Raw genomic sequence first — 26,594 nt, 5'->3', positions numbered from 1 at the left:
GGTAAAGCCTTCCAGATTTAGCAATAGCCCATTAGAATGAGGAACTGTAAAATAAAAGCCTTGTCTCATATGCTAGTTTACCGTCAGAGATAGTTTCAAAGCCAGTGTTGTAGTCTGCTATTATTAATTATGCCTTATAGCTATAGGATAAATTTGGGGCTAAGTCCCTCAAACCAAGGAAACTTGTATTTCTGTTTTTTTTGTACTAGGGATGGAACCCAGAGGTGCTCTGCCACTGAGCTCTATCCGTAGACCTTTTTTTATCTTTTATTTTGACAGTATCTTACTAAATTGTTGAGGATGGCCTTGAACTTGGAATCCCCCTTAGGCTCCCAAATTGCTGGGATTTTGTGTGTGCCACCTGCCCAGTAAAACCTGCATTTCTGCCAACAAAATGACTAACGCTATCATATGAAGATGGCAAATACTTAACACTCTGCAGGTACTAAAGGATTAATACTTCAAACTGGAGGCAAAAAAAGTTAGGATACCATTTTTCCAAAAGCACTGTTTTTATTTATACAGAGTCCTAACTACTTCAGTAGTAGGAGTGGGAGAGGTTCCTTTTTCAATCCAGGGCCTCTATAATGTTGGTTTGTTGTTACCAAACACACAGACAAGTGGCATCATGGATTTGGTAAACTAATGACAATGTCTAGTCTCTCTCTGCTAGTGCAACAAGGTGAGCATCAATCTCTGCTTCTGTAAGAATCCTAGAAAGCGAAAGGGTAAAAAACAACAATTACTTAAAAAAAAAAAAAAAAACCTCATTATGCAAAATGTCAAACACATAAAAGACAGTGTAACTCCTATGTATCTATCATCCAACTTCAACATGATCAATTTATAACCACTCATTTTAAGAGATTCACCCAGCTACTACTACTCCCTCAGTATTTTGGTGGAATTCCCAGACATATGTCAACTTCATCTATATACAGAAATATTTAGTTGTTTAATATTAGATCCAGAAATAGGTCTTTTGGAAACAAAACTCTTTTAGTTATGGCAGAGACAGAAATATTTCAACTGAATAATATAAAGCTAACCTATACATAATGTCCTCAATTTAGCAGAGTTGTTGGAATGCCTTTATACCTAGTATAACTCAAGTTTCTTATCAGTTGAAAGATGAAAATTTATATAGAAACGTACATGAACTTTTTAAAAAAGTTGCTCAGATTCAGAAGTCCATAAAAATGATATTATAACTCTATGAACAGTCTTTTAGTCAGAAGGTGCTACATTTTGAATATATGACATTTTCTAAATTACGTTTGCTTTCAAAGGAATTAACTGCTTGACAATCTTGTTGATATGACCTATTATTGCTGGATTCCTAAGAAGTGAAATTTGTTGTTGGGCATGGTGGAGCACACTGTAACTCCAGTAACTTGGGAGGCTGAGGCAGGAGGTCTGCATTGTTTCACTAAACCATTTAGTGAGACTCTGCCTCAAAATAAAAAACAAATCAAGACTGGGGATGGAGTTCAGTGGTACAGCAAACATCGTCAGTACCAACCAACAAACAAAAAACAGGTGAAATTTGTCAAATAAGTGCAACACGGGGGAAGCAGTATTAAGCTATAATTATATATAGTTGTTAATGCTTATGCTGTATATCCTAGTTACTAAAGTATACTTACTATCACAGAGTTTATAAATGATAAAAGGTTTTTGAAAGACACAGAATCCTTGTTGCTTTTTTTTTTTTTTTTTGGGGGGGGGATGGGTACCAGGGATTAAACTCAGGGGCATTTGACCACTGAGCCACATCCCCAGCCTATCCTGTATTTTATTTAGAGACAGGGTGTCTCACTGAGTTGCTTAGTGCCTCACTGTTGCTGAGGCTGGCTTTGAACTCTCAATCCTCCTGCCTCAGCCTCCCGAGCTGCTAGGATTACAGGTATGCACCATGTGCCCAGCAGGATCCTTAGTTTCTTACCTGATTATTTAGTTACTTTTTATTCAGGGGCACTTTACCACTGAGTTATATTCCTAGTCCTTTTCTTATTTTGAGACAGGACCTTGCTAAAATTACCCAGAGTGGCCTTGAATTCTCACAATTCTCCTGTCTCAGTCTCCCGAGTAGCTGGGATCATTAGGTACATGCCACTGTACCCGGCTCTGATCCAATTTTTAAAATAAGAGATACAAATAAAATTCAAAGATTGATAATCAAAAATTCTTAGACTAGAAAACCAGAACTAATGGCATCCTCCCACTACCTTAGTACTGGGGACTGAATCCAGAGGCTAACTACAGGTTCTTTAGAGAGATACATACATCGCTCCTTTTGGATTTTTAACATACAAAAAAAGGAAACAAAAATGGCAACCTTAGCCAGATATGGTAGTGCATGCCTAAAATCTCAGTGACCATGGACATTGAGACAGGAGGATCCCAAGTTTAAGACCAGCCTTTGCAATTTAGTAAAACTCTCTCTCTCAAAAAAAAAAAAAAAAAGAATTGAGTATGTAACTCAGTGGTACAGAGTGGTACTGGTTCAATTCCCAGTACCACCAAAAAGGAAAAAAACAAAAGGTAACCTTGTTTTACAAGAAAAAAAATTAGGTTATAATCAATCCTATTTTTGTTTATTTTTAATCCTAGGAATTCACATTTAGATCACTTACCTACAGGCAACCCAAACTTACATTTTGGCTTATCCACCCTCCACCCCAACCATGATTATGTGTTCTTTCAGTTGTGATCTAAGAGAAGACACACAGTTCCTTGCATCTAATCCCAAAAGCACGCTAGTCCATGGTATGCAACCTATCTCACAGGACGCTGGAAGAATTAAGTGAGCTGATACACAGGAGTTAGTTACTTAGTAACAACACACAACACTCCAGCATCTGCAACTCATCAGTTATATTCAAAATTCCAGTTTTCCCAAAGATTTCTAGATAATGGTGTGATTTATATAAGTACATATTGCTCTAAAAAGTTCCACTTAAGTCAGGCACAGTGATTGCATGCCCCAGCAACTCAGCAAGGCCCTAAGATTTAGCAAGACCCTGTCTCAAAATAAAACATATAAAAAAGGGGCTAGGGTTGTAGCTCATCGGTAGAGCACTTGCCTAGCATGTGTGAGGACCTGGGTTCTATAACAGGCACCACATAAAAATAAATAAAGGTATTGTGTCCAACTACAATTAAAATCTAAATAGTTAAATAAAAAAAAAAAAGGCTGAGGATGTGGCTCAGTGGTTAAGTAAGCAACCTTGGGTTCAGTCCCAGGTGCCAAAACAAATTATCCTTAACCACAAAATAAAAGTTCCACGTTCAAAACTTGACAACTACTGTCCCACATAGTAGGATATGCCTACATTCCCAGCTACTTAGGAGACTGAGGTGGGAGGGTCACTTGAGTCCAGGGGCTCTGGGCTATAGTGTGCTATGTTGACCCCATGTATGCACTAACTTTGGCATCAATATGGTAATTTCCCAGGAGCATAGGACCACAGGTAGCCTAAAGAGGGGTGAACGACCCAGGTCAAAATGGAGCAGGTCAAAACTCCTGTGCTGATCAGTGGTGGGATTGGGTTTGTGCCTGTGAATAACCACTGCACTTCAGCCTGGCGAGACCCTGTTTCTTTTCAATGCTGCCCTATTAAGACTGGTAGCACAGGGCTGGGGTTGTGGCTCAGTGGTAGAGTGCTCGCCTTATACGTACGAGACCCTGGGTTCGATCCTCAGCACCACATAAAAAATAAATAAGTGAAATAAAGGTATTGTGTTCAACTACAATTAAAAAATGTTAAAAAAAAAAAAAAAAAAAAGACTGGTAGCAGCCACACCCTGTCCTCTGGCTTTGAGTCACAGAGATGTGGTAGCCATTAAAAGAATCAGACTGAAAAAAAAGCAAAAAAAAAAAACTTGAAAATTACTACTGAGGAATTTGGATTTCTATCGGCCTTAAACTAAAAAAATAAACCCTTGTGCTTGTTTTCTACTACTACTTTTTTCTTCAGTACTGGGGATTGAACCCAGGGCCTTGCTAGGCAAATGATCAATCAAGAGCTACATTCAGTCTTTTTTAAAAAATTATTTTTATTTTGACACAGCATCTAAGTTCTCCAGGCTGGCCTCAAATTTGTCATCTTTTGAGCTATAGTTCAGTGGTAGAGTGCTTTCCTAGCACGTGTGAGAAACTGGGTTTGATTCTCAATACTACATAAAAATAAATTCATAAAATAAAGGTATTGTGTCCATCTACAACTAAAAAATATTTAAAAAAAAAAATTTGTAATCTTCCTATCTCACCTCCTGCATAGCTGAGTTTACAGGTACGTGCTAACATGCCCAGCTCTTCTACCGCTGAACCACAACCCCAGCCCACCCAGCTCTTATTTTACTGCTTATATAATGAACGTGATTTGGGGCTGGGATTGTGGCTCAGCAGTAGAGCGCTTGCCTCGCATAGGAGAGGCCCTGTGTTCGAGCCTCAGCACCACATAAAAATAAATAAGTAAAATACAGATATTGTGTCCAACTACAATTTAAAAAAAAAAAAAATGGACATGATTTTGTGACACCTCTGGTGTTAAACATAAAATGACTCTTAAACATAAAGAGCTATTATTGTCTTTTAAAAAAAAAATATTTAATTTTTAGTTGTAGGTGGTGCTGAGGATCAAATCCAGTGCCTTATGTGTGCCAGGCGAGCACTCTACCATTGAGTCACAACACCAGCACCTACTGTCTGTCTTATAAATAAGTGTTCTCTGCCCCTCCCCTTGCCCAGGGCCTCTAGCATGCTACCCAAGTGCTCCAGAACTAAGCTGCACTCCTTGCTCTCTAATAAATTAAAATAGATTCTCAAATGCTGAAGAAAAAAAAATATTATAATCATAGTTCATCCTCACCCTCCACCAAGTTATAGAACAAATGGACCCAAAGGTCTCTCTCTACCTTTCTAGTCAGAAATTTTAGCTCTTAGCAAATTTCTTTAAATACATGGTTCATAACATAACTTACCTGAATTTAGGATTTTCAACTGTAACTACACCAACTTCTATTTCTGAAGGTTTGAAATCAATTGATAGAACAGTAGACAGGCATGTGATTGCAGTCTGAAAAAAATATTAACATTAAAACACAGTATTTCAAAATTATAAGAATTTTATAATCCTAAGCTTATTCAAATAATATGAGTTCACCAAAAGCTATTACTTCTGTTCCATATTTTAGTAATATACTTCTATAGCCTATGTTACTAACAGATTGCTTAACTATAATGTGTCATCTGTCAATGATGGTAAACTTACTTCTATTATAGCAAGCTATAAATTAAAGGGGTACATGAAAAAATAGGATGCTTTATATAAAATTTTATTTGTGGGGTTCGGGTTGTGGTTTAGTGGTAGAGCACTTGCTTAGTATGTGTGAGGCACTGGGTTCAATTCTCAGCACTGCATATTAACGAGTGAATAAAGTAAAGGTTCAGCAACAACTAAAAAAATTCTTATATATATATATATATATACATACACGTATATATACATATATATATACATACACGTATATATATATATATATACACACATACACACACATAAATATAATTTTTTAAAAAGTTTATTGGCTTGATGACCACTATATGCAAGGTACTACACTTAGTGCTGATGTGAGATGGAAAGAGAATAAATAATAATACAATTTGTACCTTCAAAGATTTTATAGTAGTAAGAATTTAAGAACACTTAAAATCTGATAGTTTATATTTATTTATGTATATGTGTGTGGGGAGCGGTATTGGGAATCAAATCCAGCTTTGAGTATGCAGGCAAGTGCTCTACCATTGCGCTATATTCCAAGGCCCCACATAGAAAAGTTTTATTTATTTATTTATTTTGTGTGTGGTACTAGGTTCTCACATGCTAGGCAAACACTATCACTGAGCTACATCTCTAGAGTCTAAATAAAAAAGATTTCTTTGTTGTTGTGTTTTGGTACTGGGGATTGAACCCAGCCAGGGGCACTTTACCACTGAGCTCCATCCCTAGCCCACCCTGCTTTAAATTTTTTTTTTTTTTTTTTTTTAATTTTAAGATGGGATCTAAGTTGCTTATAGTCTCACTAAATTGTTGGTGCTGGTCTTGAACTTGCAATATTCCTGCCTTGGCCTCCCGAGTCTTAGGGATTACAGGCACGTGTGTCACTGTACCAGACTATAAAAGTTTTAAATGGTAATTTTTCAAAAGCATAATGTTAAGTCTTCAGAAAGGCCTTAGTTCCAGATCCTCAGATCCAAAATTCTGCTTAATTTTGTTGGCAAAAATAAAAGGCTTCTTGGGTTGGTGTTGTGGCTCAGTGGTAGAGTGCTTACCTAGCACATGTGAGGCACTGGGTTCGATCCTCAACACCACATAAAAATAAATAAATTCATTGTGTCCATCTACAACTAAAGAAATTTTTTTTTTTTTTAAATAAGATGCTTCTTTACAGTTTAAGATTACTAAATACTTGGGTAAGAATTCTAGCTTATTCTTTGTCAATTTAAAATTTACCAATTGTAATGAATAATCTCCTTAAGAACTCCAAAGCCGGTTTGGTGGTGCATGTCTGTAATCCCAGCAGCTTGGGATGCTAAGGCAAGAGGATCATGTGTTTACAGCCAGCCTCAGCAACTTAATAAGGCCCTAAGCAACTTAGTGAGACCCTGTCTCAAAATGAAAGATAAAAAGGGACTTAGGGATGTGGCTCAGTTGGTAAGTGCCCCTGGGTTAAACGTCCAGTAGAAAAACAAAACAACAAAACCAAAACCAACCAACCAAACAAAAAACTCCCCAAAAGAACCCCATATAAAACTAGCTATACTATCTTGCATCCCAGATGTGTGTGTGTGTGTGTGTGTGTGTGTGTGTATTCCCCCACCCATCCAAATCATTCTGTGAGCATGTACTTTTTTTTTTTTTAAAGAGAAAGAGAGAGAGAATTTTTTTTTTTAAATATTTATTTTTTAGTTTTCGGCAAACACAACATTTTTGTTTGTATGTGGTGCTGAGGATCGAACCCGGGCTGCACCCATGCCAGGAAAGCGTGCTACCGCTTGAGCCACATCCCCAGCCCCGAGCATGTACTTTTACTAGGAAAATGTGTGCTTCCTTGAGAATTCGGTATGTGACTATTTTTCCTTTAGGACCAAAAGAGCAATATCACTGACCTCTAACCTTTTCACTTTTGTCACCAGGAAGCTTAAGCCTAATTTGAGTCTCTCAACCATAGTAACCATGCAAGTCTTTGGGCCCTACTCTTGTTCATATTTTCCCATTTTATCATGTGTATTCTGTTGAAGCCTATTTCCAATATATTTATGAAGCAAGACAGGAATTAGTGATTAAAGAAGTCTTCATTTTTCTATGTCATTTGAATAACATCAGTTTTACTATTAAGTTGACAGACTTTGGTATTGTGATATAACTCAGAAATAACCCTTTTCAGACTATCAATTAGGCAAAGATTTTCATTGTTCTACAAAGCATTAAAAAAGTCAATTCTATGGGTTGGGGTTATGGCTCAGTGGTAGAACGCTCATCTAGCACATGAGGCACTAAGTTCTATCCTCAGCACCACATAAAAATAAATAAATAAAGGTGTTGTGTCCAACTACAACTAAAAAAATATTACAAAAAAAAAAATCAATTCTATTTGGTTAACTTACTTCTACTGTCTGTTCAAATGTCCAGTCAAATTTCTTCTTCACTTTTTTTTCAAGGAAGCTGGTTGACTCAGTTTGTTTAACTCCTGCTGCAGTGGCTTTAAACCCACAGTAGTAACCTGCAGGATCACACTTGTACACCTGAGGGCCTTGTTCTTCATCTATACCAATTAAAATCATACCTAAAAAGAAACACCCTAATTAAATATATTATACCTTTCTTCTACAACAAAATGTCCTCTTTCTTGTGCTATCATAGAACTATTGCTAATTATTATTTTGGTCATCAATTTTGTGAGATGTGTTTTGCTTTAAGAAAAGTGACAAAATATGTTATCAGATAAATTAGGCAACAAACAAATTTCTATTTTGCAAAAGGACATATCACAGATTAAGAAATTGAGTATTACAAATGTAATTTACAATTTTTTTCTAATCTATGCTACTATCCAAAGCATACTTATTTGAGCCCTAATCCCTTATGATGTTAAATAAACATGGTCAAATAAACTTTGAAAACATTTTCATTTATCCCTTTTATAGATAATAAATAACATATTAAATGCTCTAAAATGTTCTGTTGTAGATTGGCTTATTTAGTTTTTATTCAATATTTCTTATACTCGAATCAGGTGTTATGGTTTGGATGTGAGGTATCCCCCAAGAGCTGACATGTGAGATAATGCAAGGTGAAATGATTAGATTGACAGTCTTAACCCAATCAGTGAATTAATCCCCTTATATGGATTAACTGACTGATAATTTAAGGCAGGCAGGGTGTGCCTGGAAGAGGCTGCTCACTGGGGCATGCTTTTAGGGTATTTTGTATTTGGTGACTGGAATCTCTGCTTTCTGATCATCATGTGAGCCACTTCCCTCCACCACATTCTTCTGCCATGATGTTAAGCCTTCCCTAGAGCCCCTATGAATGGAGCCAGCTGTCTATGGACTGAGACCTCTGAAACCATGAGCATTCAAAATAAATTTTTCTTCCTTTAAAATTGTTTTTGTCAGGTCTTTTAGTCACAGAAGCAAAAACTTGACTTAAAACACCAGGACTACTTTTTTTCTTCGTTTTTAAATTTAAGAAATAACTACTAAGGTTCCAGGGAACTAACAATGTATGGAACACACTTTGGAGCTAACTGCATACCTTTATACTGCTCATCTCTCTTCCCACTGGTATATGCCCCCTTAATAAAGTCAGTACAAACCAACCTCTAAATTTAATATAACTTTATTACTACAAATTTAAGTGTTATTACACCATGGACATACAATTAAACATCATAATCAAACTTCTTTCTATTCAACAGAGCAGATAATAAAGTATTTAAGTAATGGCTTAACATCTGATTTCTTATACTCTAGATTTGAACCTTTTATGTAGTGTCCTATTATAGAATATTCAGTATTAGCCAACAAATGTATTCAGTTATAGATGTTTTATACTATCTACTAATGAGGAATATTCAACTTTATTTAATTGACACTCTACAAGATGCCAGATATCTGCTTTATTTAAAAGTTATGTCACCTGTAATTTTCTTTTTTTATATTTTATAATTTGATGGATATGGAGTACAAGAGCAACACAAAATGCCCACTTACTACTTGGAGGAAGCAACAAATACTTTACTCCAGGGTTTGGAAAAATGAAAGGGTTTAATAGATCATAAACACATGAAGGGCAATCAAAGGACCAACATGTACAAAGACACTAAGACATGAAAGGGCAGGGTGCACCCCAGGTACAACAAAAAGATCCATACATTACAGGGTTTTCTGGTAAGGGAAGAAAAGAGCATAAGAAATAGGGTAAATGGGAATAAACTATAAAGGGTCTTGATATTGTTCTGAAGAATTTAGGATTTATGCTAAAGCTGATTAAGAATCTATTTTTATCAGGAGGCAACAATAAAAATTCAATTTTAGAATAACTCATGAGTTAATATGGAGATAGACTAGAAAGAAAAGGGAGAAGAGATTGAAAAATTAGCTAAGCAACAAAAAGCCCAATATGATGAAAAAGTAATGCGAGGTAGAGAAGGAAAATATACTGAGGTAAAACTTGATAATGACCAGAAAGGTAGCATGAAGACTAGAAAAGAGAAGTTGAAAATGAATGTAGAAAAATAGCAATGACTTAATGTTTGAAGTGTTTGTGGGATATGGAGGGACTTGGTTAAGATAATGCATGAGCAATTGGTACAGAGGTAGTAAGTGAAGCTATTCAAGTTAATGAAATTTAAGAGAGAAAAGAAGGACCAAGGTCAAAACCAGGTGAGCAACAACATTTAAGGAATCAACAAAAGAGGATGAGCTAAAGAAATTAAAAGAAGAATAATATTTTTACTATGTTAGAAATCAAGGGAGAAATATTTTTTAAGTAAAAGGTCAGCAGAATCAGATACTAAAGAGAAATATCATTACATTTAATTCTCATGAATGACAATGCCAGAAACAAACATGTATTGAATTTTTCAGGGTAATTTATTCATTAGGTCTAAAAATGGGTAAACTTTATCCTTCTTTCAATAAAATTCCATTTGTTTTCAAAAAAAGGAATTTATTCTAAAAACGTGTATTATAGGCCTGTGTGTTACTAATTCTTTAGAGTGGTCAAAAGAAGTAGCTACATTGTCAAGATGCCTAATTGAGGTATTTCCATGGAATTAATTAATCTAGAATTCCAATAGAATACCTTAACAACAGCCCAACAAAATAGGAACTTGGATTTTTTGAATCACACACCCAAATAGAAATTTTTATTAAAAAAATCTAACAGCACCTAACGCTTAAAGATATCTATCATACTGTTTTGAAACTTATCCTTCATTACTGATTTCTCCACCTTATGTAATTTCTAAATCACATGTTTAAAACCTAAATATCTCTAAACATGTTTCTCAAAAAAATTACAAATGATCAATTATTTGGGAGGCTTAGGAGACTTCTTAGTATACTTACAACAACCAAGTGGCCTCATTTCAGCATTCTGTGTGTAGACCTGAGAAATATCAGCAATTCTTTTACACAGCATGTCCACAGGAATCTCATAGCCATACTTGTATTTCCAATTAGCTGCTTCATAGCGTGCCCTTTGTACCTGGGATCTGCTGTCAGCTTATAGCATTAAAAAAAAAAAAAAAAAAAAAAAAGGTTTACTTCTTTAAAAGGAAAGAATGAACCTGAACATCAGGCAACTTCCTTTCCATAAATACCTATACCTTTCTGTATATCTCTATTATGAGTTAAGAAAAGTTTTCAAAATGGGGTCCACTATGGCCCTTTCTCCCACCAATGAATATGGAATGAATCAGCAACAAGGTTTTTTTTTTTTTTTTTAAAGATGAAGCTTATCAAGTACACTGGCCCTTGCCTGTAATCTCAACAACTCAGGAGGCTGAGACAGGAGAATCTTAAGTTTGAGGCCAGCCTCAGCAACTCTGTAAGACCTTCAGCAACTTAGTGGGACCCTGTCTCAAAATAAAACATAAAAAAGGACTGGGGAAGTAGCTCAGTGGTAAAGTCCTTGGATTCAATTCCCACTACCAACAAAGTAAATAAATAAAAGAATGAACCTGAAAGTAAGTAAATAAAAAGATACAGCTCTATATACTGCATTGCCCATTTATAATAAACCTTTCACCAGCTGTCACAATTTTTTTTTTTTTTGGTCGGAACAGTTTCTATAAGAGTCAAATTACTTCCCAAAGCACAAGGTTTTAGGACAGAGAATAATCTCATTTGATCTTTGTTTCAGGCCTTGAATTTTCCCTTGATTTCAAGAAACAGAAACCCAAAGTAATTTTCTTTTTTCCTTTGAGTTGTTGGGGACTGAACATAGGGGCGCTTTACCACCGAGCCATATTCTCAGCCCTTTCTAAAATTTTTGAGACAGGGTCTCGCTAAGTTGTCGAGGCTGGCTTTGAACTTATCATCTTCCTTCCTCAGCATCCTGAGTTGCTGAGATTACAGGTGTTGCTTCACCACACCTGGCCCCAAAATAATTTTTATAGTATTTCTTACCCATTTTTAATCAGTGTCATGATTACCAAATTTGAGCAAGACATAATGACTTAGGTCTCCTTAAATACTAACCACATCTGAAATACAGTTTCTATGAGAGGTGCCTCAGCCCATTTTTCCCTAAAAGTAGCATAAAGACCTGATACCATTACACTTCCACCTTCAAAAACACTCATAAACTGGGCAGGGTGGCACATGCCTGTAATCCCAAGCAGCTCAGGAAGCTGAGGCCCTAAGTAACTTAGTGAGAACTTATCTCCAAAATAAATAAATAAATAAATAAATAAAGAGTGGGAAAGGGAGCCTGGGTATGTAATATAGTGGTTAAGCAAAAACCACTCACAGTACTCTTAAAATATTGTTTCTAGCCTGAGAGTATTGTGTATCTATTTATATCACCTAGAAAAATCAGGCATTTTGGTGCTCTAAAATTAAATGCAAAACTCAAAAAAGTATTTGAAGAAAATAACATAAGCCTAGTATATTTAAACAGACATCTAGCTGATTACCTGTCATTCCAGTCATCACACAGCCAATGTTTTCAGTTATCTTGAATAAGTGAGTCACTGTGCTGGAATCCAATAATTTGTCCTAATGAACAAAATAAATCAAAACAATTAAAAAAAAGAGAAACACCTTACAGGTCTCCACAATTATAAAAACATTATGCAGCAATAAACTATATAATGTTACTAGACATATATTCTAATCACTTTATGGTTAAAATCAATTGGGGTGGGAGTGGGGTAGAAGACTTTGTTTTCCTTTCCTAGATATTTTTCCTGTGGGTTTATTAAACTTGGATCAAGGTCCCAGAAGACAAAAAATTTAGAAATTCCCTTGTGCTCATAAACATATCACTGAATTTAACGTGTTACTTCTGTCTACTCAGCTAAACCATTTATAGATGCTCAACTAATACTCCTTGAACAACTAGTAGGAAAGCAGTCAAAGCAAGAATAATGTTAACATATGAATAAAGTAATACACTTTTGTACAAACTCATGAAAAATTCTCTTGAGATGTATTACTTACAGGTACTTTCTTCTGTGTGACAATTACTGCACAGTCTTTCCCTCTGACAGCTACTGATGTAAGACCACCCTGGTTTATAGCCTTAAAAGCATATTCTGGAAAACAAACAGGTTTCTTTAAAAGGTAGAATAATTTATTATAGATTCATACAATGCAATAACAAATAGTCATTAAAAAGAAAGAAACTGACTGGATACAGTGGCACATGCCTATAATCCCAGCAAATTGGGAGGCTGAGGCAGGAGGATCACAAGTTCAAAGTCAGCCTCAGCAATTTAGCAAGATCCTTAGCAAATTGGTGAGACCCTGTTTTAAAATAAAGATAAAATAAAAAGGGCTGGGATGTTGTTCAGTGGTTAAGCAACTCTAGGTTCAATCCCCGGTACCAAAAAAGATAAAAGGATGAGGCTGGACTGGGGATGTAGCTCAGTGGTAGAGCACTTGCATGTGTGAGGTTCCACCCAGATTCCATCCTCAGATCCACAAAAAAAGGAGAAAAAAAGAATGAGGATGAGCTATATGAACTAACATGGAATGCATCTAAGATATATAAAGTCAAAATAATAAAAATCTAATTAAAAAAAACCAGTTAAGCCAACTCTGTATTTTCCATTTCCATTTCACTGAGATTATGAGGCTAAAGCACCAAGATTTCAACAGTTTTAATTTAAGTAATTTTAATCATAGCAAATCTTTACTGAACATGTTTTATCATTTAAAATTTGTTTTGGAGCCCAGCCTGGTGGTGCACACCTGTAATATCAGTGACCTGGGAGTCTGAGGCAGGATCACAAATTTGAGGGCAGCCTCAGCAACACAGCAAGAACCTGTTTCAAAATAAGGATGTAGCTCAGTAATTAAGCACCTCTGGGTTCAATCCTCAGTACCCTCACCCCTGACAAAATAAATAAAATTTTGGGGTTGAGGATTTAGCTTAGTGGCAAGCTCTAACACTACAAAAAGAAAGAAAAGTCTGTTTTGTGGGTCTTTTCTTTTTTTCCCAGGTCAAATTCAGCTGCTTTAAAATTTCTCAAAACTTAATATGTCTGTTAGCTTTGTTCAATAACTAATTTGACCACATGTGGTTTTAACTGCTTTTAGATTATTTTGCATTGATTTGTCTACCAAGTTGAATTTTTCTGAATCATGCTTTTTGCAATTTTCATGTTACCTTCAACATATGGTTCTTTTGAGACTATCACTTGCTGTGTTATTCATTTCTGTAATATTTAAATTTAATAATAAAGATATTGAAATTAAGAAAAAGCAGCAAAACATGTTCATTGTAGAAATGTGGAAAATACAGAAGATAATTAAAAGGAAAAAATTATTCATAATACTAATTATATACATTTTGACTTGTAATACATTATTTCATGATTCTGTCAAGGGTTATTCTAGACAAGGCTTTGATTCCTGGCTTCATCTGTTCAAAAAGTCACAGTGATAGGAACTAGTTAAAGAAGATACTATCTATGAAACCAAAGAATTTCCTTTAATAGGTGCTGTAATAAAAATTATCAAATATTTCTAAGTGGCTATATATTTAAGACAGAACAAAAGAATTAGGCAAAAAGATTCTAGAAAAATCACCTTGAAAGAAATTCTCAACTCTAGCTTAAATGGCTAACTATAATAACTAATTTTTATCATTCTATTGTATTACAACTACTCCTCTCATCTTCCCTTCCCTGTTTTGGTGTTACTAGGGATTGAACGTAGGTATACTCTACCACTGACCTACATTCCCAGCCTTTTTAATTTTTTTTTTTTTTTGAACTAGGGTCTTGCTAAAGTTGACAAGGGTAGCCTCAAACTTGTGATCCTCCTGCCTCAGTCTCCTGAGTTGCTGAGAAGTAGTTACACCTTTGTGTAACCCTCTTTCCTTAAGTGTGGGCAGCACCTAGAACCCACTCCTAACATACAGAATATGGTAAAGTTGATGGAATGTCATCTTTATAACATTATATAAGACTTGTCTTGCTGGCCAACTCACTCTATAGATTCTTCTTGTAAGTTTGATAAAATAATTGGTCTCCAGATTATAGTCATCAAGAAACTGGGGCTCTCAATTATACACACAAAGAAATGAATTCTGCCAACAACCCCAGTGAGCTTGAAAGTAGATTCTCCTTCAGGCAAGTCTTCAGATGAAAACACAGACCAATTCCAGTATCGTGATTGCAGGCTTGTGAGTTCCTATGCAGAACTAGCTAAGCTGTGCCCAAACTACTCCTGACTCATAAAAACCATGAGGTAATAAAATATGTGTTGTTTAGACAGCTAAATTTGTGCAATTTTTACAAAACATGGAAAGTTAACATAGCTTTAACTGCTTTCATTAGGAAGTCTAAAATCAGTTACCTAAATTTCTACTTTAAGAAGCTAGAAAAGAGCAAAGTAAACCTATATTAGAAGGAAAAAGACCACAATTCGTCAAAAGCAAAAGTAGTTTTTTTAAACAAAAACAACAAACCAATAAAATTATACACCCTGTAGTAGGCTGCATAACAGCCTCCTAAAAGATACCCATGCTCTAATCCCTGGAACCTATGAACTCTATCTTCAAAGAAAGGAGGTCTTTTTTTGGGTACCAGATATTGAACCCAAGAGCGCTTAACCACTGAGACACATCCCCAGACTTTTTATATTTTTATTTTGAGACAGGGTCTCACTAAGTTGCTTACAGCCTCAATAACTTGCTGAGGCTGGCTTCAAACTTGTGATTTCCCTGCCTCAGCCTCCCAAGTCGCTCAGATTAGAGGTATATGCTACTGCACCCAGCAAAAGGTGAGGTCTTTGCAGCTGTGATTGCTCAGTAGTCTTTAAGAGCTGGGGTTGTGGCTCAGTGGTAGAGCACTTGCCTGGCATGTGTCAGGCTCTGGGTTCGATTCTTAGCACCACATAAAAAAGATAAATAAAAGGTATTGTGTCTATCTACAACTAAAACAATTAAAAAAAAAAAACTTCATCTTGAGATGGGGGGATTATTCTAGTATATATATCTTTAGAAGAGTCAAGTAGAGAGAGAGAGATCTGAAGATGTTAGCCTTGAACATTAGAATGAGGAGGCAGGCCACAAACCAAGGAATGCTGGCAGCTCTAGAAGCAGAACTTTGGGCAGGAACAGATTCTCTTATAGAGTCTCCAGAGGGAGTGCAGCCCTATCCAGCACCTTGATTTCAGACCAGTAAAACTGACTGGACTTCTGGCCTCCAGAACTGTAAGAGAATATATTTCTGTTATTTTACACCATCAAGCATGTGGTAATTTGATAAAGCAGCCACAGGAAGTGAATATAATACACTAGCTAATCAAGAAGATAAGAGCTGCCAGGCGCTGTGGCACACCTATAATCCTAGTGGCTCGGGAGGCTGAGACAGGAAAATCGTGAGTTCAAAGCCAGCCTCAGCAATGGCGAGGCGAGGCGCTAAGCAACCCAGTGAGACCCTGTTTCTAAATAAAATACAAAATAGGGCTGGGGATGTGGCTCAATGGTCAAGTGCCCTGAGTTCAATCTTCAGTACCAAAAGAAAAAAAAAAAAAAAAAAAAAGATAAGAGCAGCCAGATGCATAGTGGTGCATATTGTATTCCCAGAGACTCAGCAGGTTGAGGCTCTAAGCAACTTATCGAGACCCTATTTTAAAATAAAAATAAAAAGAGCTAGGAATAGGAATGTGGCTCAGTGGCAGAGCATCCCTGGGTTCCATCTCCAACACCAAAAAAAAAAAAAAAAAAAAAAGCCATTCAAGTTGGTTTAGAATGCAGGGTAGGTTTCCTAGAGATTTTAATTAACTCAAAGTGAAATATCACATAAAGGTAAAACCAGGAGTTTGTTTTTCTTGGGGAAAAATTCTGGTAACACTTGATCTTCATTCTCACATAATAACTATAGCTCAGAGTAAAAATCACCTAAGGCTGGACATGTATTTTGCAGTTTCCCACAGGTACCACCACTTCCTGTGGCATCTCATCTAGCCTTTTCACTCACTGGCATTACTTATTTGATTTGTGTAAGAGCTGCCAGGCGCTGTGGCACACAACTATAATCCTAGTGTGTGTGTATGTGTATGTATGTATGTATGTGTCACTCATGCACTAAATGAACACTTCCTTAATATTTAAATAATTCACAGTAAAAGCCACAAAAGACACTGTAACATCACCCAAGGTAATACACACTTTTGTCATGTAAAATAAAAAATACTGTACATATAAAAATGCTTCTTAATAGAGGTACACCTGTGAATTTGTCATGATCCATTAAGGGAATTCTCTTTGCTCTCTCTTTAGACTTAATGCTGTTCTACAGAACTTTATTGGTGATGGCAATGTTCTTTATGTTTGCACTGTCCAATATAATAGTCTTCAGCCACATGTAGCTACAGAATATTTGAAATGGATTGGTAGAACTAAGGAACTGAATATTTAAAGTTTTTAGTTAGGAAAATCATTCCAACTATTCCTTTCCTGCTTCTCTGAACTTTCCTTCTCAAGTATTGGTTTCTCTAGGAATCTGTCACTTTTCCCTAACCTTGGATGATTTTATCCTGTAACATGGATTCAGTTAAACCTATATAATCACTTCTAATTCTATCATCTCTGGTTCTGGAACCATATTTGCAAATTTGTATTTCTTTAATATACATGTCTGAAAATAAACTCTTTTCTCCATAAATCTGCTTCTTTTCTAATAGTGCTTATCTTGAATAATGGTATTACTAGCCACTCAGTTTTTCAAGACACGAACCTATCTTTTATTTTTCACCCCGTTTCTTCTCTTAGAAGCCTTGTCTGGTCCTCCCTCGATGTTAGTCTAGTCACTTCCCATAGTACCTTTTGTTGTGCCATTATTTTAGTACTCACCATGCTGCACCTATAATTTTCAATAAAGGTTAGCATAAATGAATCCCCATTTTAACATTATCATCATAAAACATATATTTTCAGAATAAATTCCAGGAAACTAGAAAGTGCCAGAGTAAAAAAATCAGAGAACACCCACACCTAAAGAGTAACCTTCAGCTGGGTGCGGTAGCACATGCCTGTATTCCTAGCGGCTAGGGAGGCTGAGGCAGGAGGACAGCAAGTTCAAAGCCAGCCTCAGCAAAAGTGAGGTGCTAAGCAACTCAGTGAGACCCTATCTCTAAATAAAATACAAAACAGGGCTAGGGATGTGGCTCAGTAGCCAAGTGCCCCTGAGTTCAATCCCCAGTGCCCCCCACCCTCAAAAGAGTAACTTCTTTTTTTTTTTTTTTAATTTATTTTTTTTTTTAGTTCTCGGCGGACACAACATCTTTGTATGTAGTGCTGAGGATCGAACCCGGGCCACATGCATGCCAGGCGAGCGCGCTACGGCTTGAGCCACATCCCCAGCCCCAAAAAGAGTAACTTCTGAAGAAAAACTAGGAATGTAAAAAAGTAGTATCACATGTTACAGAAGAAATAAGCAACATGAAGTCCAATAAAGAAAACACAGACGAGTTTGTGGGCAGCATTTTTTTAATATATGTATATTTTTAGTTGTAGATGGACAAATACCTTTATTTTTATGTGATGCTAAGGACTGAATCCAGTGCCTCACATGGGCTAGGCGAGCTCTCTGCCACTGAGCCACAATACTAATCCCTGTGGGCAGTATTTTAAATGCATTTATTTATTTATTTGTTTGTTTGTTTTTAGTTGTGTCCATACACAATAACTTTATTTATTTATTTTATGTGGTGCTGAGACTTGAACCCAGTGCCTCACACATGCTAGGCAAGCACTCTGCCACAGAGCCACAGCCACAGCCCAAAAGTTAGAATTCAAATTTGGTAACAGTATCTTAAAAACACTTCATTTCCATCACTAAAAGTTTTTGTTTTGACTAAAATTTCAAAAACTTTCAAGACTAAAAACACCATTATGCTACTAATGCACAAATGCTAATTTGTCCTTGAATGTTCAACATAATACAAGAAAACAGTATTAGCCCATTCCCTAGTTTTTCCATGGGTAAGATTATAATAGATTACATTCAACCCTAAGCTTAACTTATATACATAGTAAAATACCTAAAGTATTAGGTGGAACCACATGAAGCTGCCAATATTTTCATATAGTTAACTCAGACAACAAACCATTGGGTTAGGAAGTAACCTTGCTTACAAACCAAATGGTTAATATTTGTTTTATAAACAGACATGTCTTTTCCACAGTAATCTCTTTCTTACTTTTCTTCCTTCCCTAAAATTTTGCCCAGCACTTTCCCAATTTTTCTAGTATGCATTTATATAACACCAGCACAAAACAAGAGCTAAATATAAAAGATAGTGTGTGGCAAAAGTTCAGGACAAGCACACAGTATCAGACAATGGCTCACAATGTTAGCAGCTGACTCTGATGGTAGTTAAGAGTAGAGATGCTAACCTCTTTATGGGTCGATCCTCATCAGGCTTTACAACGCATCTACAGGTGATTCTGAGGGTCTACCAATTGTTAGAAATGCTATTCAAGGCTTTTTCCACCATAATTTTGTTTAAAATGCTGTACTGAATTTAGGATTATAAATATGATTTTCCCCCTATACAAACATGAGCTGGAAAAATAAAAATGAATTGAGAACCATACATGCCATTAAGTTTGGATAATAAAAAAAAAAACAAGAGATATCCCACTGTGGCAAGGAAGGATAGTGTATCTATATTCCATTTCAATACTGTGTGCCTAAAAACTTTCTGTTAAGATTTTTTTGAAGCTGCTTATTCTGTCTTTTCCTAAAGTTGTAAGCTACATTATCAGGAACCGTGACTCATTTCAGTGCTTCCTAATATTTTACTTTTTAAAATGATGATTCTCAATGGAGTAGGGTCACTAGAAATCTTGGCACTGACATAGGGAGAGGGAGAATATGACATTTGAAAAATACAGTAGTCTTTAATTCAATCACCTTTTATGTAGTGAAATATACATATGTGTGTATATATATATATGTATATATATATACATATATATATATATATACACACACACACATACACATGTAAGTATGTATGTATACCCACACACACATCTAATTTCAAATCAGATTCAAGGAGGGCATAAGGAGACTGGGTTGAGAAACACTGCTTTAAAATAAGAATTTTTTTCAATTGCAAAAGAGGCAAACAGTTAAGTACAGCCATCACAATGGCTCAGCCAGCAACAAACTGCATATACAATAGTAGCCCCCTTGCCTAGAGATGTAGTAGCTGTCTTAGTCTGTGCAAGTATACACTATGATAGTCACACAACAATAAGATCAACTAACTAGGCATTCTCATTATTAACTGACATATGATTGTACTTCTCAGCTCATTTATTTGAGTTTCTACTCCATTTACATCAGCAATTTGTTTCTCCTTCTTTTTTTGGTACTGGCAATTGAACCCAAGGAGCACCTAAGTACTGAGCCATATCCCCCACCCTTTTTAAAATTTTATTTAGAGACAAGGTCTCACTGAGTTCCTTAGGGCCTTGTTGAGTTGTTGATGCTGGCTTTGAACTTGTGATCCTTCTGTCTCAGCCTCCTGAGCTGCTGGGATTACATGTGTGTGCTACAGCGTCCAGCTATTTCTTCTTCTTTTTAAAAAAAATATTTATTTATTTTTTTAGTGGTAGTTGAACACAACATATTTATTTTATTTATTTATGTTCATGTGGTGCTGAGGATCGAACCCAGAGCCTTGCATGTTTGAGGTGAGCGCTCTACCGCTGAGCCACAACCCCAGCCCGTTTACCCCAGCCCCTGTTTCTTCTTAATAGCAATACTTTCCGAAAAAAAAAAAATTGAGATCTTATATATTGGGCACTGTTCTAAGTGCTTTGCACATATCAACTCATAAATCTTGGTGCCTCATAAAACTAGGTAGAATCATCTCCATTTTATAAATGAAGAAAATTCTCACATTTGGTGTGGAGATGACTCAAATCCAGGAACTCTGGCTTCAATAACATAATAAATACTACTTTCACATTTTATTTACAAACTATCTTTTCCAATCTCTCTCTACCAGTCCACTTCTTTTGAGTTCTGTAACAATATGCTTCATTTAGAAGCAACTAGGCAGTCCTCACATTCAACTGGCAGACAAATCCAAGTGACCATCCTATTCTTCTTTGCCAGACCTATCCGGCAAAGCATCAAAAAGCACGAGAGGAGCATTAAGCAGCACGGCTTGCCAGTCACATGTGGTAGCACAAGCCTATAATCCCAGTTACTCAGGAGGCTAAGGCAGGAAGATGGTAAATTCGAGGACAGACTGGGTAATTTAGCAAGACCCTGTTTAAAAATAAAAAATAAAAAGGACTAGGAATGTTGCTCAGTGGTAAAACACCCCTGGTAAAAATACACACATTCATAAAAATAAAATAAAAAGGGCTGGCGTTCAACATGGTGGTCCATGCTTGTAATCCTAGCTACTAGGGAGGCTAAGGCAGGAGAATTACAAGTTTAAGGCCAGTTTCAGCAACTTAAAATATAAAATATTTAATATTTGTATATTCAAAATAAATAATAAAAAGGGCTAGGTAGATGTAACTCAGTGGTAGAGTACCCTGGATTCAATCCTGAGTACATCACACACATACAAAAGGGCTGAAGGTGTAGCTCAGTGGTAGAGTTATTTGCCTAGCATGCTTAAGGCACTGAATTCAATCGCCAGCATCAGGGGGAAAATAATGTGGCCAACCTTAATTTGATCAACTAGATTTTCCCCACTGGTAAACTGAGGAATTGCTCAAATTTAAAAAAAAATTTTTTTAAAGGAAGTTTTAAACTAGGTGTGGTGGCACATGCCTGTAATCCCAGGCTTAGGCAAGAGGAATGAAAGTTTGAGGCCAACCTAGCCTCGGTGAGATCCTCCTCAACTTTGTGAGACCCTATCTCAAAATAAAAAAATTTAAAAAAGGACTGGAATATAGCTCAGTGGTTAAGAACCCCCGAATAAAAAAGTACCAAAAATAAAATTTTATTGTATATATATTTAAGGTTTACAACATTATAATATACAAGCTAGGTACCCTGAAATTAAATTTCTTTTTCTGCCCTGCTGCAGTGCTGGGAATAAACACATGACCTCACACTATTATGTTTTATTACTGAGCTACATCCCTGGAAACTAAATTTCAAACTTAGGTACTCTAATTTTTTTTTTTTTTTTTTTGGGGGGGTGATACTGGGTATTACCCAAGGATGCTCTAACACTGAGCTACACCCCGAGCCCATTTTATTTTTTATTGTGATGCAGGATCTTTCTAAATTGCTGAGGCTAGCCTTGAATTTACAATCCTCCTGCCTCAGCCTCTCAAGGCACAGGGATTACAGGCATGCGTCACCACCCCCAACAGTGCTTTATGATTTTTAACATGTGCAAGCAAAATACTTGTGTACATATATTAAGAAAAAATTTTCAAATACTACCAAAGAGTATAAAATGGGGAAAAAAAATCTTTCTCCCTACTTACTGGGAGCAAACATTGTCAATGTTATACTTTTACAATTATAACGTTATGTTTAGAACTGTAACTTTCAATTTATACCTCTATTTATCAACTTTAGACTACATTTATTTATTTGTTCTGGTACTGGGGACTGATCCCAGGATCTCAGGCATGCTAGGTTAGTGCTCTACCACTAAGCTACACTCCTCCATCCTCGACATTTATCTCTTTGAGTCTTAACTATGGAACTTAACTATGGAAGATGAGGAACATTCTTACTTTTCCATTAATCTTTTCTTCATCATCACTCTATTTTTGTTATGTTATTTTCTGGCTGTTAAGATTAATAATTTGCACCTTACAATTCTTAGATTTTACAATTCTTTGTCTTTGGAGGATTCTAGAGTTTATAAACCTAATAAATAGCATTTACAAATAATGAATATATACATATATTTCACAGGAGAACTAAGCATAGATGGATCCAAAGAAAGGAAAACATTCCACATCTACAGAGCTACTAATTTAATAGACCCTCCACCCTCAAAGCCAAAGAATCGAAAAAGCATGTGATAACATTTATGAGGAATTAGTATGTAGCAGGCATGCATTGCCTTATTTAATCCTCAAAACAACCTTATGAGAAGGAATTATTATTAGCCTAATTTCCAAAAAGATACTAAAGCAAAGATTACACAATTTGTCCAAATCAGCTAGTATAGAACAGAGATCTCAATCCAGGTATGGCTCCGGGGCCTGAATTCTTCACCACTATACTGCTTGCTCATACTAACCATTCTTTCACTTTCTTTCTCTCAGCAATGTCTAACTGATGTCCTGAATAGCAGAAGAGTGCTATTCAACAAGGCACAGATATTAAAATCATTCTGTTTAGATCTTAAACTTGTTTTGAACTGCATGTTCTCTTCCAAATCCTATCAAAATGACACTATATTCAGCCTTTCTATTCACCAAATCTGAGAAGCAATATAGACTATGCTTTGAAGGCCAAGCACAGTGGTGCACACTTATTATCCCAGCAACTGGGGAGGCTGAGACAGAAAGACTGCAAGTTTGAGGACAGCCTCAGCAACTCAGTGAGACTGTTTCAAAATTAAAAAATAAAAATAAAAAGGTTAGAGATATAGCTCACTGGCAAAGTGACTCTGGGTTCAATTCCCAGTTTAAATAAATAAATAGTCTATATTTTGGGGTTGGTAATATAGCTCAGTGACTGAGTGCTTCCCTAGTCAAGTGTGAGGCCCTGGGTTTAACTTCCACCACTATAATAAAAACAAAAACAAAACAAAAAGATGCTTTATGGCTAGATTCTACAATGCAGGATATATAGGCAAGACATAGGTCTAAGTATGGCTTTCTCTGTTCACAAATTAAAAAGCACAAAAATAACACTCAAAAGCAGTAGTCCAATATAGGAAAATTCTTTAAAACTCATGAATAAAACACTAAAAATGAAAAATCCTCCAGGAGACAGCTGTCATCTCTTTGTTTTATCTTTGGTCATATTTTTCAATTGAGGTCAAGTTAAAAAGGTTACTGATTCAACATGATGCTGTTTGTTGCCACATCATATACAGTATGTAGCAATATAATGAACCAGTTCCATCCAACCTTTTTTTTTTTTTTTTCTGGTGGTGTTGGGGATTGAACCCAGGGCCTCTGCATGCAAGCGCTCTACTACCTAGTTACATCCCCAGCCCTCCAAGCGTTTTGGTTTTTTTTAATGTTTTTATAGTTGTTAATAGACCTTTATCTTATTTATTTATATGTGGTGCTGAGAATCAAACCCAGTGCCTCACACATGCCAGCCAAGTGCTACCGCTGAGCCCCAGCCCCTTCTCCAAATCATTTTTACCTTTGTTAAAAATTTACAGGTGACTAGAACGTCATTTATAGGCTACCTTTCTGCTTACGATTTTTTTTCTACTTAAGATTTTTAAGCAAGATGATTACTGCCCTTGCCAGGACACTAAGGTAGTAAACTAAAAAAAATAAAACTATTACAGACCAGATGTAAATCAGACTCTTCTAACACTAAATTCTCTATGGCAAGAGGTCAAAGGCCTGCTTTTAATAATAACCTTACTCCGACATTACTGCAATTGAACTGAATTGAATAATTGATAACTAGTTTAGGAGTCTTTTCACTAAAATTGATCTTCAGTAACAGTCCATCATACCTCATCTAAAATTCAGAACCAGCTTTTAAACTTTAGGAGCAATCCCATAGGTGTGGGTTAAAAGAAGATGCCAGTTTCAAGAGCAGCTCTATAACTGGAAGCCATTCATTCAATCTACAGTTTTCCAAAGATGTCTTGAACTTGGTAGACACTAGAAAATTGGCACTTCTCATTTTCCTTCTTATCTATTTGGTTACATATCAATCACTTCCTTTATGTTGTGAGCTCCAAGTATGGGACAGAGTGTAATATTTATTTTTGTAACCCCTAGAAACAGCACAGGAACCTCTGAATGCTTGCGTGGATTTAACCACAGGACAAGGAAGTCCATGCTGCAAACAAAGAAAAACAGGGGGCATTTGAGTTGGGAGGATAAGGAAGCAATCATTTCGAGGAGATAAGACTCTGGGCCTATCAGGACAGAATGGAAATGAAAGGGCTTCAGGAAGCCAGAGGCAAGCATTAGTCTTGTCTGCCTTAACTCTTTGTGTTCAGGCGCTGCGGCGCTCGCCTAGAGGAGGCCAGGCTTTCGTTTCGCCGTCGGGACCCAGAAGCCTGCTTCCAGACGGGTGTGAACACCAACGCACTCAACCTCGCCTAGGCGCTTCCTTCCCAACTCCGGCCCTGCTTCAGCTCCAGACTAAACTCTGGTCGCGTCTGCTTGCTCCAGGCCGAACCATGACAGGGCAATTCAGGTGGACCACCGGGCGAACTTGGTTCACTCACCTACTTGGTAAAGCCGGCCCTCGGGTGAAAAAATGGTAATGTGGCGGTCAAAACCAGCGCTGGAACCACGGGACATGTTGGTACACCCACTACTTCAAACACAGTCTCGGGCCCGGAGCTCCGGCACCAGGCGTACAAACCCCTCCGGAAGTTGCAGTGACTGCTTCCGGGGCACCGGCCGGTCTTCTTCCGCTCCGGCCGGCCGAACTCACGGCCCTAGCGTTCATTCAAGCGAGGAGGCAGTTTTAGAGTCCCGCCCCCATTAGGGGTGGGAAGCTAAGGGCCGAAGGTCTTCGGAATGCGCTTGCGCCTGGCTTGCTCTTGAGCGTGTGGAAGATGGTCAGGTGAAGTGGGGGTCTTGCAGTCTTAGGGCTTGCATGCTGAGAATGAGTTGACTACAGCAAGAACGAAGCAGCTAAATATTAAAAAGAGAGAAGGTGTGTGTGTGTGTATGTGTGTGCGCGCGCGCGCGCGTGCCTGGGACTTTGGCTCAGCGGTAGTGCACTTGCCTGGCACGTGTGAGGCACTGGTTTCCAGACGCAGCACCACTTATAAATAAGTAAAATAAAAGATCTATCAACAACTAGAAAAAAATATTTTAAAAAAAGAACGAAGCAGCTTTCTAGGGCTGCTGGGTAATTATTTGCCTATCAATGTGATCACGTAATGTAATCACACCTCGTTAGTAGTGGCATCTTACATCCAACCTGTGTCTGACCTGAACGCTAGTTGTTCTCCTTACTTCCACGTTACTTGCCACTTTCCTTCCTACGATGGAGGCGGGGTGGGTAGGATAGCAGCTGCAGTAGCAGTAACCCTAAAATGTAGGCTCTGAAGGGGTTCAAGTAGTCACTGGAAAGAACGGAATTTTCTTCTATTTTGGCAAAATCTTCCTTTGGACAGCAGCCCCGACCAATTTTTTTTTTTTTTTTTTTTTTTTTTTAAGAAGTGGAACTAAGGTTGAAATACAGGTAATGGGGAAATGCGGAGGTTAGCAGCCTTGATGGATAATGAACAAGATCAGAAGGGATGAGCAGGTTAGTGTTGGATGGATTAATGATAACAATTCCAAAAAGGGAATGTCCCTTGGGAAACCAGCAGGTGGATTTTCAAATTGTAGAAACGTGCTTATTTTGGTTTTACCCAAATGAAGAGTCCTAGTTAATGAATACAAAATGCAAAAACATAATGTTGGCCGAGTTTTCCCCCCCTAGAACCAAAGAAGGTGTAAGAACCTCATAAAAGAGTTCCAATTTCTCAAGAGTGGTTTTTAAAAACAAATTTCTATTTTATTAACCTGAAAAAGAAATTCAAAACTGAAACATAATTAAGAAAATAGTAAATGCAAACAGCATCTCTGGAACATAGGGTACTTTCCAGCTCTAATTGTACTGATAAGAGTTGTCCCTTCTGGTTCAGGTCTCCAACTAAGGATCAAGTCGACCTTTTGAGTATTGTTTTCTGAGAG

At 36.9% G+C, this 26,594-nt stretch overlaps 1 protein-coding gene across 1 annotated transcript; it reads right to left on the bottom strand.

Annotated features, from left to right (window-relative positions):
- Nucleotides 1-493: 493 nt before the first annotated feature.
- Nucleotides 494-25,298, bottom strand: Psma6 (proteasome 20S subunit alpha 6). The gene is made up of 7 exons (XM_076850202.2): nt 25,127-25,298; nt 12,737-12,831; nt 12,211-12,292; nt 10,640-10,795; nt 7,673-7,851; nt 4,987-5,081; nt 494-713 (listed from the first exon to the last, which is right to left on the bottom strand). The coding sequence occupies exons 1-7, from the start codon at nt 25,200-25,202 to the stop codon at nt 656-658; spliced, it is 741 nt and encodes a 246-aa protein (XP_076706317.1). The 5' UTR covers nt 25,203-25,298; the 3' UTR covers nt 494-655.
- Between the last annotated feature and the right edge of the window lie 1,296 nt (nt 25,299-26,594).

The sequence above is a fragment of the Callospermophilus lateralis genome, chromosome 3, assembly GCF_048772815.1.
Source record: "Callospermophilus lateralis isolate mCalLat2 chromosome 3, mCalLat2.hap1, whole genome shotgun sequence".
Classification (NCBI taxonomy): Eukaryota; Metazoa; Chordata; class Mammalia; order Rodentia; family Sciuridae; genus Callospermophilus; species Callospermophilus lateralis.
The sequence above is the reverse complement of the archived record's forward strand: the minus strand, read 5'-3'. Positions and strand labels throughout refer to the sequence as shown.

Excerpts from the sequence above, each read along its gene's own strand:
- Psma6 (XM_076850202.2), bottom strand. The coding sequence starts at position 25,202 with ATGTCCCGTGGTTCCAGCGCTGGTTTTGACCGCCACATTACCATTTTT. Across the intron at positions 10,796-12,210 it reads TGTGATGACTGGAATGACAG|CTGACAGCAGATCCCAGGTA; the intron begins GTAATCAGCTAG and ends TAATGCTATAAG. Across the intron at positions 5,082-7,672 it reads CATTTGAACAGACAGTAGAA|ACTGCAATCACATGCCTGTC; the intron begins GTAAGTTAACCA and ends TATTTTTTTCAG.